General features: G+C 37.9%; 1 protein-coding gene across 1 annotated transcript in view; it reads right to left on the reverse strand.

Moving 5' to 3' along the window:
• Positions 1-437: 437 nt before the first annotated feature.
• ZBTB10 (zinc finger and BTB domain containing 10) overlaps positions 438-12888 on the reverse strand; it is a 35848-nt gene continuing 23397 nt past the window's right edge. Inside the window, exons 3-6 of the mRNA XM_066378826.1 lie at positions 11534-11632; positions 6325-6501; positions 5958-6130; positions 438-5716 (exon numbers count right to left, since the gene is read on the reverse strand). Of these exons, the coding sequence (XP_066234923.1) occupies positions 5411-5716; positions 5958-6130; positions 6325-6501; positions 11534-11632 (755 nt within the window). The 3' untranslated portion in view covers positions 438-5410. The remainder of the gene's footprint in view (positions 5717-5957; positions 6131-6324; positions 6502-11533; positions 11633-12888) is intronic.

The raw sequence follows: 12888 nt of genomic DNA on the forward strand, positions 1-12888 counted from the left end.
GGACTGGGGGCGGAGGACACAGGTTCGAAACCTGAGGTCTCCAGCTTGAGTGCGGGGTCGCTGGTTTGAAGCCAAAGGTCTTTGCTGGCTTGAGCAAGGGGTCACTCACTCTGTTGTAGCTGCCGCCCCCCCTCAAGGCACACATGAGAAAGCAACCAATGAACAACTAAGATGCTGCAACAGAGTTGATGCTTCTCATCTCTCCCTTCCAACGTGGCTGTCCCTCTGCCACCAAAAAAAACCCCCCAACCAACCAACCAAACAAACAAAAATATCCGGGCATTAAATGCTACATGGACATCTCAACCCACCTTTAATTCACCTTCTCCAAACTAAATCATAATGCTCGTTCCTTTAGTAAAGCCTGAACATCTAGTCATGCCATGATTTTCCTTTGTCCTACTATTAACACTACTACAAAAACCTGATAAAAGTATGTTTTCTCCATATTAAAGTTTTAAAGACTTTAAATTTCTACATTTATTTTTACTCCACTAATCCACTAATATACAGTTAAAATGGGATGAAGTGATTTACCTTTGCTCTTCAACCATTTCCCAAATTATACACACATGTAAATCACAGGGGAAATATTTTAATGTTTTCTAAAATCTGCAGAGAATCCCTCAAGGAATCATGATAGACGGACATGCTGATTACAAATCACTGCTGTTAACGGAAGCAGCTTTCCAAGCGCTTCTAGGAGGTAGTTTGAGTCACTTATGCACTTCATATAAAAACATACAAACAAAAACCCTTAAAATATTCTATAATTCAAACTTGTAAACCTTAAGTACAAAGATATGAATTATATATATATGTCAAAGTTTACAAAGGAGTTCCCCTACACCCCAATGTCTAGTTTTGTACAGTTTAAACGCAAAGAAATCTGTATTAAATGTCAGAGTCAACAAAATTCACAAGCCAGAAGCAGTTTTAGTGCTCACAAGTTTATATTTTTAGGTTTGATAAAGATTCTTGTGTATTTTCTAAATACACAGACAAAACAGTTTTGGAAGTTTACATACATGTCTTAGGACACTTATACTAGGTAGGTAAATTACATTTAAAAAATTGGTCTTTGTAAAAGATCTTCCCAAAGAGCTTTTACAAACAGCAGGCAGAAGAAAGTGTTCTTTTTTTTTTACAGTGTTTAAATGCTGATTCTCCCATTTCGTAATGGCCTCAACCATCCCTCTCCTCAACCCAAAATTGTTCTCAATAGCCAGTGTACTCCAAATATAAGTACCCAATATCACAAAATGCAGGGCTTAACGTGTGCTTATCCCTGACACATCTGAAATGATCTAGAGCCGTTCAACTTCACTTGAAAGCAGGGATACAGCTGGAATAAAACTGTCCATTTCAATCCTAAAGTGACTAAGAGATCACCTGTTAGTTCTAAGCACATATATTAGGTACCATAGATAAATTTAAGGATCTGGGTGACTGAACGGCACAAAAACTGGGGTTCATATCTAGTTCTTCATTTAAAACCCATCCATTTAAAAATGAAAACGCCACAGCCAATTCCTAGCATGTGTCACACTAAGGTTTGGTGTCTTATTTGTAGCCGGGTGACAAAACAATGGCTGTATCAGGAGGAAACAGTAGTGAGGATGTTTGGGGGAGAAAGGATTAGACACCCCAATTTCTAACATAGCTGTTGTAAAGGGAAAATATGTCTCCATAGAAGATTCCTTAAAGAGCTGAAATTCTACAGAAGCTGTCGCATGAGGCAGCAGTAAGGCCTCCCACAAAGTGCCCGGCGTCAGCATAGCCAGGGCGGCGGGCGCTGTCTGGAGCCCTTCCTCTTCTATCAAATGGAGACAGTAGCACCTGCCTTAGAGGGGAGTAGATTAAACAAAGCGCAACGGCACGAGTAGGCACTAAAAAATGGTAGCTTTTGGAATCATTATTCAGAAAAATAAACTCTTCATTCTATGTTGACAAAGTCCTAAAAATATAAATAAAGCTTATCAAAGTTTTAAAATCTATGATTTTTAAAACCCATCTTCATCACGCTTTCCCCATGATTACACTGCTCCAGGTAGTGTCAGGCCTGTCTCTCTACTGCAGTGACAGAGGTTCCCAGGCCCTGATCCTCTCATTTCCTGTTTCCTCCCTCTTTCCCCCTTCTCGTGTCTTCTTTCCCTTTTGGTTCCCACCATGGGACACGACCACCAGAGTACTCTAAGCGCTTCCCACGCCGTGCTCCTGATTCCCCCTCCTCACAGGACAGCTCGGTTCTCCCTCCAAACTTCAGAGCTGCTCATGACTGTTCAGTTCCCCTTCCTAGTGTTTCTTCTTTTTTAGCTCTTAGTTGGTAGGGTACTAAAATTTAGCTAAACATCTAGTGAACATGAAAAATGAGGGTCAAAAATAATGACAAAGCAGGGACCATAGGGAGGTAACTGTCTCTGAGAAGCCAAATAAACAGTGCATGACCTTGATTTATGTGAGAGGGTCTGTTACTACAGAGTGAGTAGGAAAGAAACAGCTTATACTCTTCTCCTTCATTAAAATTAAAAGCTCTAAAATATTTTTCATTTAAAATATAAGTTATAAGAGAAAAAATCAGCATATGTTTATCACATAATTCTGCCAGGGCTCCACAGACAAAATTATGAGTATTCCATTGATATCTCTGAGACCAATCCTAAGTTCTTAGTATCTATCAACTTCCTGAAATTGTACTGTAAGTCAGAAAAAGAATATACTTAAAAAAATAGAAACGTCCAGTAGTATACCTTAGTACTAAACTACTTTTTAAAAAAGATCTGGCAGGGAAAAGGTAGTCCCCCTCAAGATCATGGAACAAAATAAGTTAGGCAGTCAGCAAGTAGAAAAATCCATCAGTTCCGTTCCTGGTAAAACGTTCACTTTAAACAAGAAATTTCTGTATAGGCTGAGGCTAATATATTCAAGAGTATAAACATTTTCCTTTGGATTACCTTTCTAAAAACAAAATTGTAAAGTATATTTCAGTTGACTAAAAATATAGCCACATCTGTCACAACACAACATAAAAGGTAATGGACATTTATAGAATATTTTAAATTAACAGTAACAAGCAATCTACATCAAACCTTGTTTCCAACTAAAACCAAAACAAAAGCACAACAATCCCGTAGTGTACCAAGTGTGTATTTCAATTTACTGTATGCAATCTAACAAAAATTTGGTCATAATTTACCAGATATACATAAATGATTTAAGTAGTAAAAGAAAATTCAGCTTAAAGAGAGTAAGTTCATATCTTGGGTAAAGTAAAAGCACATTAGGAACGTAAAGCCAAGTCCAGTTTCTATGCAATAAGTGAACTGTAGTCTAATAAAGCAGATTTAGGTGATTTTCAGATATATATCTTTTCTCTTTAATATATATTTATATATAGACAGATCTACTGATTGTAAACTATGGTTTATTTTAAAGGATGGGGATAAATGGGATGAAAGAAATCTTTATACTCTACTTACATATTCACAATGCAAAACATTACGCTTAAAATACTTTTTCATTCATAGTATCTTTGCCCAACTAACATCTACTTTGGACCCCACCAGAACTACATTTTACTCATTTATCTAGAACATTGAGAATAAGATGTATTCTTCAGTCTTAAACAAAAATCAAACCAAAAACTATTCATGTCAGTTTTACAGTTATGTAGAAACTACAATAAAGTTTAGATAACAAAAGATGCATCTAACCATGTGACTGTACTTGATCTTTGATTTATCTGAGCAGAAACATCAATGTCTAACATTTTAACCTTTATTCTGCTGAAATCAGAGACTAGAAAGCTTATCTCTCAAAAAAACCTGTTTCGACTTTGACCAAATGAAGCACCAAAAGGATTATGTCTGTCAAGGTATACTTGCACCTTTCTCACATAACTAGCATAATTTAGTTACCTGATATAAAATAGGAAAATATACTCAATTTCTATTTAAAAGAAAGCTGAAAATATGATATCCCTCACTCTTATATAATATACAATATGTTCCTGATAAATGTTGTGCACGTTAACACTATGTGAAATGTTGCTGTGAGTTTTACAATCAGCTAATTCATCTACCGTCAGGCTAAATAAATCTGACAAATTCTACTTTGTAATACATCACTCTTGTACCCTGAACAATTTAGTTAATAATAAATTGTAAAACCTCTCACTATGTTATTTGTAAGACTTTGCTGATTGTTGGATCATGGTGACTACTAGAACAACTATATATCAAGGTGTAGTGACTTTAAGAAAATGAAAAAAAAATAATTGTCTTATCATAATTTTAAAACACTCAATATCCCAGTAAGTATGAAACAAAAGAGAATGCAATTTTTGTGTTAATTTTAATGATAAAAGGGCACAAGAGTAAAAACCTGATATTTCACTTATATTGCATAACAAGCTAACCAAACTGGACATGGAGGATAAATTAGAAAACAAATCATTTCACTCATTGTTTCTGAGACTCTTCTTTCATTAGATCTGTCTTTTCAAATAGGACTGAGGTATAGTACACTGGCAAAAATAAAGAGAGGCCAACGAGAATAGTGCCAAAGTAACAGATACCCAGAACCGAACACCAGGCCAGAAAACGTCCTAGAGTAACCATTTATCAGACTAGAGCAGCAGGAGCCAGTCACTTCTATATCATAATCACTTAGTGGTACTGTCAACTTCGCCACGGTAACTTTGAAACATCATTCTTCATTTGTGTAGTAAAATTCATGTCAAAAAGGAAGGGGGAATGGAGGAAGTCAGTTAGTTCATTCCAATAAATTACCTCTCCAGTTCTTATAAACATGCCCATCAGCACAAAACTGAGAAATGATACCTAAGATTAGAAGAGACTTGCTTTAACTTTTGAAGCAAATTAGAATGGAAAATACAGAAAGTACAACCAATGGGGTTGAAAAGGCCCCTCACTGAAAATCTGTATTAAAAAAAAATAAAATTAATAAAAATAAAAACAAGTACTAGTACAAACTAGCCTGAGTGGTTTGATGGACAGAGTAATTGGGCCAGCTGTCACGGTGTTGTCATGAATGGGTTTTCTTCACTCATGTTAAACTTGTACATGAATGTCAGCTCTTTAAGGACAGGTACTCCATTTTCATCGGACCCAGAGTTACTGTATAGCCTATAAATAAAAATACTTTACTCTGATAACTGACTGAAGATGTGAGACTCCATGTGATCCAACCACAAGGTTGTTTGCTGTACAGTCCTGTGCAAATATAAAAAAATTTTTTTTGCTATAAGGCTTTTTGACCCTACAGTTTTCACAGCAACATAACTACCATCCAGCATGTACCATATTTTGCAAGCCTTCAAGTTCAACAATTCAAATTGTCGATTCATATTATGTCCAAATGCAGCATCCTTGAGGAGTAGAATAGGCAGTCAATCATCTAGAGACATGCAGACATCTCCTGACTCGTCCCATCGAGACGGGTCGTTCTGGTCTTCTCCGTCATCAGCCAGCTCCTCGTCGGCTTCTCCCACTTCATTCTCCTCGTACTCTTCATCCCGCGGGAAGTCTGCATCCTGTCCCTGATCTACTCCTTCTTGCGCTCCTGGCTGTGACTTATCTGCACAGTCTACACAAACACCGTAGCGTCGAGATCCGTGCCTGATTCCCACACTGGCTGCTAACATGAAGATCTTCTTACACACCATACATTTGTATTTTTTATCCTTTTTATGCACCTAATTGAAAGGGGGAAAATCCAGTAAGGATAGTATAAACATTATAACACATTTGAATGACCCAAATTAAATCACCTGCATAGCCATGAGTAAATACGCCATTGTTTTTTCTCTGTGAAGTTCAGTACCAGTTCATAAATCATATTGTTTAAAACTACTGAATAATCAACTTGTTTAAAATTGCAGGTAACAGGGTTAAAATATATTACATTTTACTGACAAGTTAGGTAAAGTTACTTACCAGGGAATGTCTTTTCACATGCTCTCGGCGAGTAAACAGTTTCCCACAGATATCACAGCTAAAAGATCTGACTCCCGTGTGAATGAGCAAATGCCTCTTTAGTGTTCGTCTGTATTTGGCTACATAGGTACAGTGAGGGCATTTTAACTTGTTTGTGTTTAGAGATGATTCACCTTTGAGAGCAAAAAAACACACAAAAAAAGCACTTATATATAAACAGAAAACTTGCTATTGAAAGCTTACCTATCTCTGAGAATAGGACTCTTATGGGCCTATGTATGGGAAAAATATGGAAAAGAATTTGGGAACTTTTAATTGTTAAGCATTATTTAATAATTCTGTAGATATTTAGTTGACTGATACTTGCCATTTTCCCAAGTTTCTTGTTTTGGCCACGATTCAGGCAATAATCCATACTTGAAATCGTTTGAAGCACCTGGTAACAATCCATACTTGAAATCAGTTGAAGTACCTGGTAGTAGTCCATACTTGAAATCACTTGATGGGCCAGGCATTAGGCCATACTTGAAATCGTGTGAAGTACCTAATACAATTGAAAAGTGATTTTGATGTAATAATGGTAAAAGAACGCTCTCTTGCTAGAATCATAAAACACAGTAAATGAGCATTATAATAGAAGAGCTTAATATAAAAAAGCTAAACAAAAAACTCTACATTTTAGTCTAAAACTGAGGTGTCTTCTTCATACTTTATTACCCTAAATATAATATTCTGATTGGCAGGCATCTTTACACAAAATGAACCAAAGTTTAAAATACAGTTTAACAGGAAAAACTCAGTGAAATAAATCTGAATACTATTTTTTTTTTTAACTTTTCCATTGATTTGGGGGAAGAGGGGAAGAGAGAGAGAAGCATCACTTAGTTCTATCTAATTGTGCACTCAGTGATTGCTTTTCATGTGTGTCCTGACCAGGGACCGAACCCACGACCACAGCACACTGGGACAATGTTTTATCCACTGAGCCAGTCGGCCAGGGCCTGAACACTATTTAATAGTGTGTGGAGGCCACATGAAACTACTTCTTTAAATATTCTATTTCAAACATATTCAAAACAGAACAAAGTTGCCTGACCAGGCGGTGGCTCAGTGAATAGAACATCAGCCAGGGACGCAGAGGACCCAGGTTCGAAACCCCGAGATTGCTGGCTTGAGCACAGACTCATCTAGCTTGAGTGCAGGCTCACCAGCTTGAGCGTGGGGTCACTGGCTTGAAGCCCAAGGTTGCTGGCTTGAGCCAGGGGTCACGTGCTCTGCTGTAGGCCCCCCTGCCTCCGTCAAGGCACATATGAGAAAGCAAGCAACAAAGAACTGATGCTTCTTATCTCTCCTCTCCTGCCTGTCCCTCTCTCTGTCTCTAAAAAAAAGAAAAAAAGAAAAACAGAACAGGGTCTTAGTAGTTGTTATTTCTAATGATTCTGTCACTGGAGACTATCACCCTTGGGGCCGTGGGACAGAATAGTCTCTTTTGTCCCCCCAAATCACATGGTCTTGCTTTAAGACTAACTGATACAGAAAAGTGGACCATGAAAAATATAAACACAAGTGATGTAAAGTTCTTGGATTATTAGACTCGTTTGCCGTATCAGGCACAATGGGGGGGGGGGGGGAAGGGCGGCAGCAAGGTAACTGAATGCCTTTTTGAGGTTTCATCAAGATCTCTCTTTCTACATCTAAGCATTTAAAAATCCAGAAGGTAGATTCAAAACAGAATTGCTGAAGTCCCATAGGGACTTGGTGCCCGAGGATCTTCAGACTAGCTAAAATAGGAATGACCCTGCCCTGGCCAGATGGCTCAAATGGTTAGTGTCACCCTGATGTACAAAGATTGCAGGTTTGATCCTGGGACAGGGTACATACAGGAACAGGCTGATGTTTCTCTCAAATCAATAAATATTAAAAAAATAAATAAAATGGGAATGATCTCTGCACTTAATCTGACCTTGATATTCCTTGTATCCAGGAATCTTTTGGCAATGTGAATCCAGAATCTTCCATGGCTATTGCCACCATGACCCAATTAACCATAAACTCACAGCAGGTTATCTGCCCTCCTAGAGTTTTGTTTAACATAACAATCAGATTCTTTTAAAACTTAAAGAAGACACCCTGCACTACTCTGCTCAAAAGCTTGCAAAGACTATCCGTCTCACTCAGAGTAAAAGCCAAGGACTTCCAATATCCTACCATCTAATTGACCTAGCCCTTGCTCCAGCACCCTCTTGGGCATTCTGTTCCAACCACACTGGTCTCTGGGCTGTCCCTCTGTGACAAGGTGGCTCCTACTTCCAGGCCTTTGCACTCACTCTTTCCTCTACCAGGAACACTCCCTTCCAGGAAACAGACGTAGCTCACTCATACAACAATTTGTGCATTTTTTCTCTCACAGCATGAATTTGATGAAAGAATGCTTGCCAAAAATGGGTTATCTAAAAATTCATTTTCCTATATCTATTTTGCAGGTACATTGCCTCTCACATAAATGAATTTAAGGCTTCTTCTTTGGTGAAAGTATCAATACCCAACAGGGCAAAAAGGTCTCTGAGGTATTTAAAATCTGCACCTCATTACTATTTATGTAAATTGTTTTATAGTTGGAAAACCACCCATTCTTTTAAATGTTAGGCAAGCTCTCTCAAAAACCAAAAACAAAGAAAAAGAAAAGGAAAGCCCTCTGATTCCGTAATTATAAATTCAACTATACTGTATTACTGTTCCTGAATGGCTCACCTTCACATTTCTAATGTGTGAGCTCTGTGACTCACAGTTCTTGTCCAAAACAATGTAAAACAAAGTAAGCTCTAAGAGCAAAGACTGTGCCCGTCCTTCTGGTATTTCCAATGTCCAAAACAGATACTTTCAGTTATTTGTTGAATAAATGTATCTGGCAAATGCTAATATGTACACATGGTGTTTCTGGCTTGCCCAAAATACTTGAAAAATTAACATAAGAAATCATGTTAAATATACTGCTATACTCACTAAATATTATTCACTACTATAATAGAGATAGAATAGTCCTAACAGAACACAGAATTTGATAATCCAAGAGTGAGAATTAAAGATTTTTAATCCATGTTTTTCTAAATAACCTATAGTAAAAATATAATAAAAAGCATTCATAATAGGCAAGAAAGAGGACTCTGATATTCAAACTAATTCAAATTAAGAAAGCTGTATCCCAAACTTCTGTCATCTATCTAAATCCTTACAATTAGTAGTGGTATCTTATAGGAAACATAAAGGCAGCTTGAAGAAAGGTATTCCTTTATAATTCAGTGCACTGAAGGACCATTAAGGGCATTAATGAGCTACCTCAAATTTGTGTTTACTGTTCAGTAATACCCTTCTGGGTACATTATTCCATAATGGCAAACTAAGAATAAAGCACTGTTCTTAGAATCAAAATTGTAAGACAAAGGCTGATCTCAGGTGCAAAAATTCCAATGCATCAAAGTGTTCCCCTAAGGAGAAGTGACTCTAAATCAAGGGCTGACTTTTCTGAGAATGAGATAAATTATATGGACCATTACCCCCTGAAAATATGTATATGCAAATTTAAAACTTTACATAGGAATTCACACAGCCCAGCTGACCCTATCTATTCTTGGAACAGATTTCTAACCAAAAGGACAATAAAATATTCCTGTACTGGGTGATTCTCTGAACAAGCAAAAAGTCTTCAAATTTCAACCCATCTTATCTGTAAACTACTCATTTCCAAACCTTTTTTGTAAATTCTTTTCAACAGTTAGGAGAAACCACCTCAAGGCAGTTTCTTCAGAATTTTATCTTAATTTTGGTCACTGTATTCAGAATCCCAGCAGCTCCTGTAAGGACTATCACTAGCTGTCCCACCCCCCATCAATTTTTTAAAGAATTTCAAAGCTATAGAAATGGAAACAATGAACACTAATGTCCCTTTATATATACACTCAACAAATGTTAGTTTTGCCACATGTGCTCTATGTATACATATATACATCTTTTATGTCTATTTGAAAACAACCTGCACACTCACCACCTTACCCCTAAACACAGTGTGTATCTTCTAGAACTTTCTCCTCCATAACCACAGCATCTTTATCACAGCCAAGAAATTTAATATTATTAAACAACTATCATTTGACCCATACAACATACTCAAATATCCAACTGTTTCCAAAATGTGCCTTTTGTAACTGTTTGGACCCAGGGTGCAATCAAGATTGACACAGTACATGTAGCTGGTCCCCCTCAATCTAGTGGTTCCTCCGTTTGTCTTTCATGGCCTTAACATGTTAGAATCTGGACTAGCTGGATCTGTGTCTCATCTTCCCATGTGATCAGATACGGGTCAACATTTTGGCAAGGATACCACACAGATGATTCTGTGTGTCAGCATGTACACCATGTCAGAAGGCCCGTTATTTCAGTTTCTTTTACTACTAGTGCTAACTTTAATCCCTTGGTTATGGTAATGTTCATGAGATCTCTGTATTGTAAAATACACTCAAAACACCAATCTCTTTTGGAATTATTTCTTAGGCAGACATAGAAAGGCTATTTGCAAGTACTGAAAACCTGCTTAATGCTATAAGGCACGAAGCGTAAGACATGGTTTTCAACCACAAGAGTAAGTGCACGCTCAAGCGGAAGTCCAATGTCTTGGACAGGAATGAGCATTTGCGCCTGGGGAGCTGGGATTTCCCCTTTGTAACTGGAAGACACAGAGGCCATGGAATACACTTTTATGACACCCCTTTGCTCAGTCATCACATGGCTTAGCATCCAGTGACGACCTTGAATTTATTTCCTGTGTAGGTTGCAAGATAGGTATTTTTACAATTATATCTTTCTTCTATATTTATTAGCTTGGCATGCTGTAAAAAAAAGCTTTTTTTCCCTTTCTAATTTACTCGTAATGTACTCATGTAATTCTTTGGAATATTCTCTGTCCTTATGTTCTGGATGCTTCCCAAAAGCACGCTTGATATAAACATTAGTATTTAGAATCTTCTACAGCCATTAACAGCCATAGTACCCAGTTTACATCAAAGCTAACTCTTATACATTAACCGTTCTGCCTGACCTGTAGTGGGGCAGTGGAGAAGGCATCGACCTCGAAAGCCGAGGTCACCAGTTTGAAGCTCGGGGCTTGCACAAACAGGGCACGTAAAAGAAGCAACTAAGAGGTGATGCTTCTTGCTCTTTCCCCACCCTTCTCTCTCTCCTCTCTTTAAAATCAATACATTAAAAAAAATCAAATACATTAATCATTCTGATAATTACCATTCTCATTCCCTCTATATATTAGCAGGAAGCCACCATAATTACTTTAGGTATTTGTGAGTTTTAAAACGTCCTCCAAACAAACAAGCACTTATTTATTCATATTTACCAGGCTTCTCGAGTTTACCATAATCATAGCTACCACAGATGAAAAGTATTTACACATAATACTCTCCTTTCAGGAAAAGAAACTGTAATAGGTCCTTAATAAACATATACAACAAACACTTCCCAATCCTCAACTCCTCTTAAATGTACTCTTTTAAAAGACCTATCGTACCTACCAGCATCACCTCCGTCTTGACCCAAGCTGGCTTCAGCCAGTAAGTTTGCATTCACATTCCTATCACAGTCTGGCCCTGAGAGTAGAGCACCATCCAGATCTGAAAAGGAGATGGAAAATAATCTGTTATTTACAACCACACTATAGCTATCACCCAAAACACCACCACCTTTTGGAATTATTTCTCAGGCAGACATAGAAAGGCTATCTGCAAGTACTGAATACCTGCTTAATGCTACAAGGCACGAAGTGTAAGACATAATTTTCAACCACAACAGTGAGCACAAGCTCAAGAGGAAGTCCAGTGTCCTGGACAGGAATGAGTGTTAGAGCTGGGAGAGCTGGTATTCCAGCTCCACTTGTTATCTGCTACGTAATGTGCCTCAGTTACCTCGTGTGCATCCACCTGTGTCAGATTTGATACAGAAATCAGGTTAATGCAAGCTAAGTGTTATAATTACTGTGTCTGGCACCCACAAGACAGCCAGGACTGCTGGCACAAATGGATAAACATTGTTTATGTAGCAAGCGTTGTTTCTGTGCTGGTTCAGAAGTGGAAAAGACCATTTACAGCTAGAACAGAAAAGGAAGCTATCAGGGAAGAAGTAATTCCCCAGTTAATTGTGAACTATATAGAAAGGATGTGGGGAGGAGCATAAAAAAGAAAACTAGTGTGATGCATACTTTTGGTTCCAATCTGTTCCCTTTAAATTGGTTCCATTCCTTCCTCCGCCACAGCCTTCATCTGGGCACTTGCCCTTACTCTCCTGTAAGTCAGCAAATGACTCTCACAGTTCCTTAGTCTCCTTGCTTCTGAAACATAGTGCTCCCATCCCATTCATTTCCTACATACTGCCCGAGAGATTTTCCTAAAACATAAATCTTTAAAATGCTCCGTTACTTAAAATCTTCAATGGTTAACCACAGTGTTACAAGAGTCTTCGAACTCCTTAGAGTGCAAGGCAATTTTCAGGTTCCTGCTTATGAATCTAGAATCACCCCATTGGCACTATCTACTCTCTCAGATGAATTCAAGTTTCTGAAGCCAGTTTTGAATGCCACTTTTTATGGACAGTCTTTTCTCTGCCTCCCATTCATTGTAGCACCATCCTGTAGTACTCTAGATTCCCAACACTGAAGGTTTGAAAAAAAGAAAAGAAGAAAAAACCAAACCCCTCCTCTTTACATAAGATATTTATGTTTAAAAAAATTAATGGTGCAGTATTGTCATGCCATGGGCTCCTACCTAGCAGTGGTTCTAGTGTCCAGTGATAAATACACCACCCACCTAACAGGTGTGGTGCTTCCACGCTAAGAGGCACAGGATTGCACACCTTCATAATGACGAGGGAAAAA

This window comes from Saccopteryx leptura, chromosome 3 (assembly GCF_036850995.1).
Source record: "Saccopteryx leptura isolate mSacLep1 chromosome 3, mSacLep1_pri_phased_curated, whole genome shotgun sequence".
Lineage (NCBI taxonomy): Eukaryota > Metazoa > Chordata > Mammalia > Chiroptera > Emballonuridae > Saccopteryx > Saccopteryx leptura.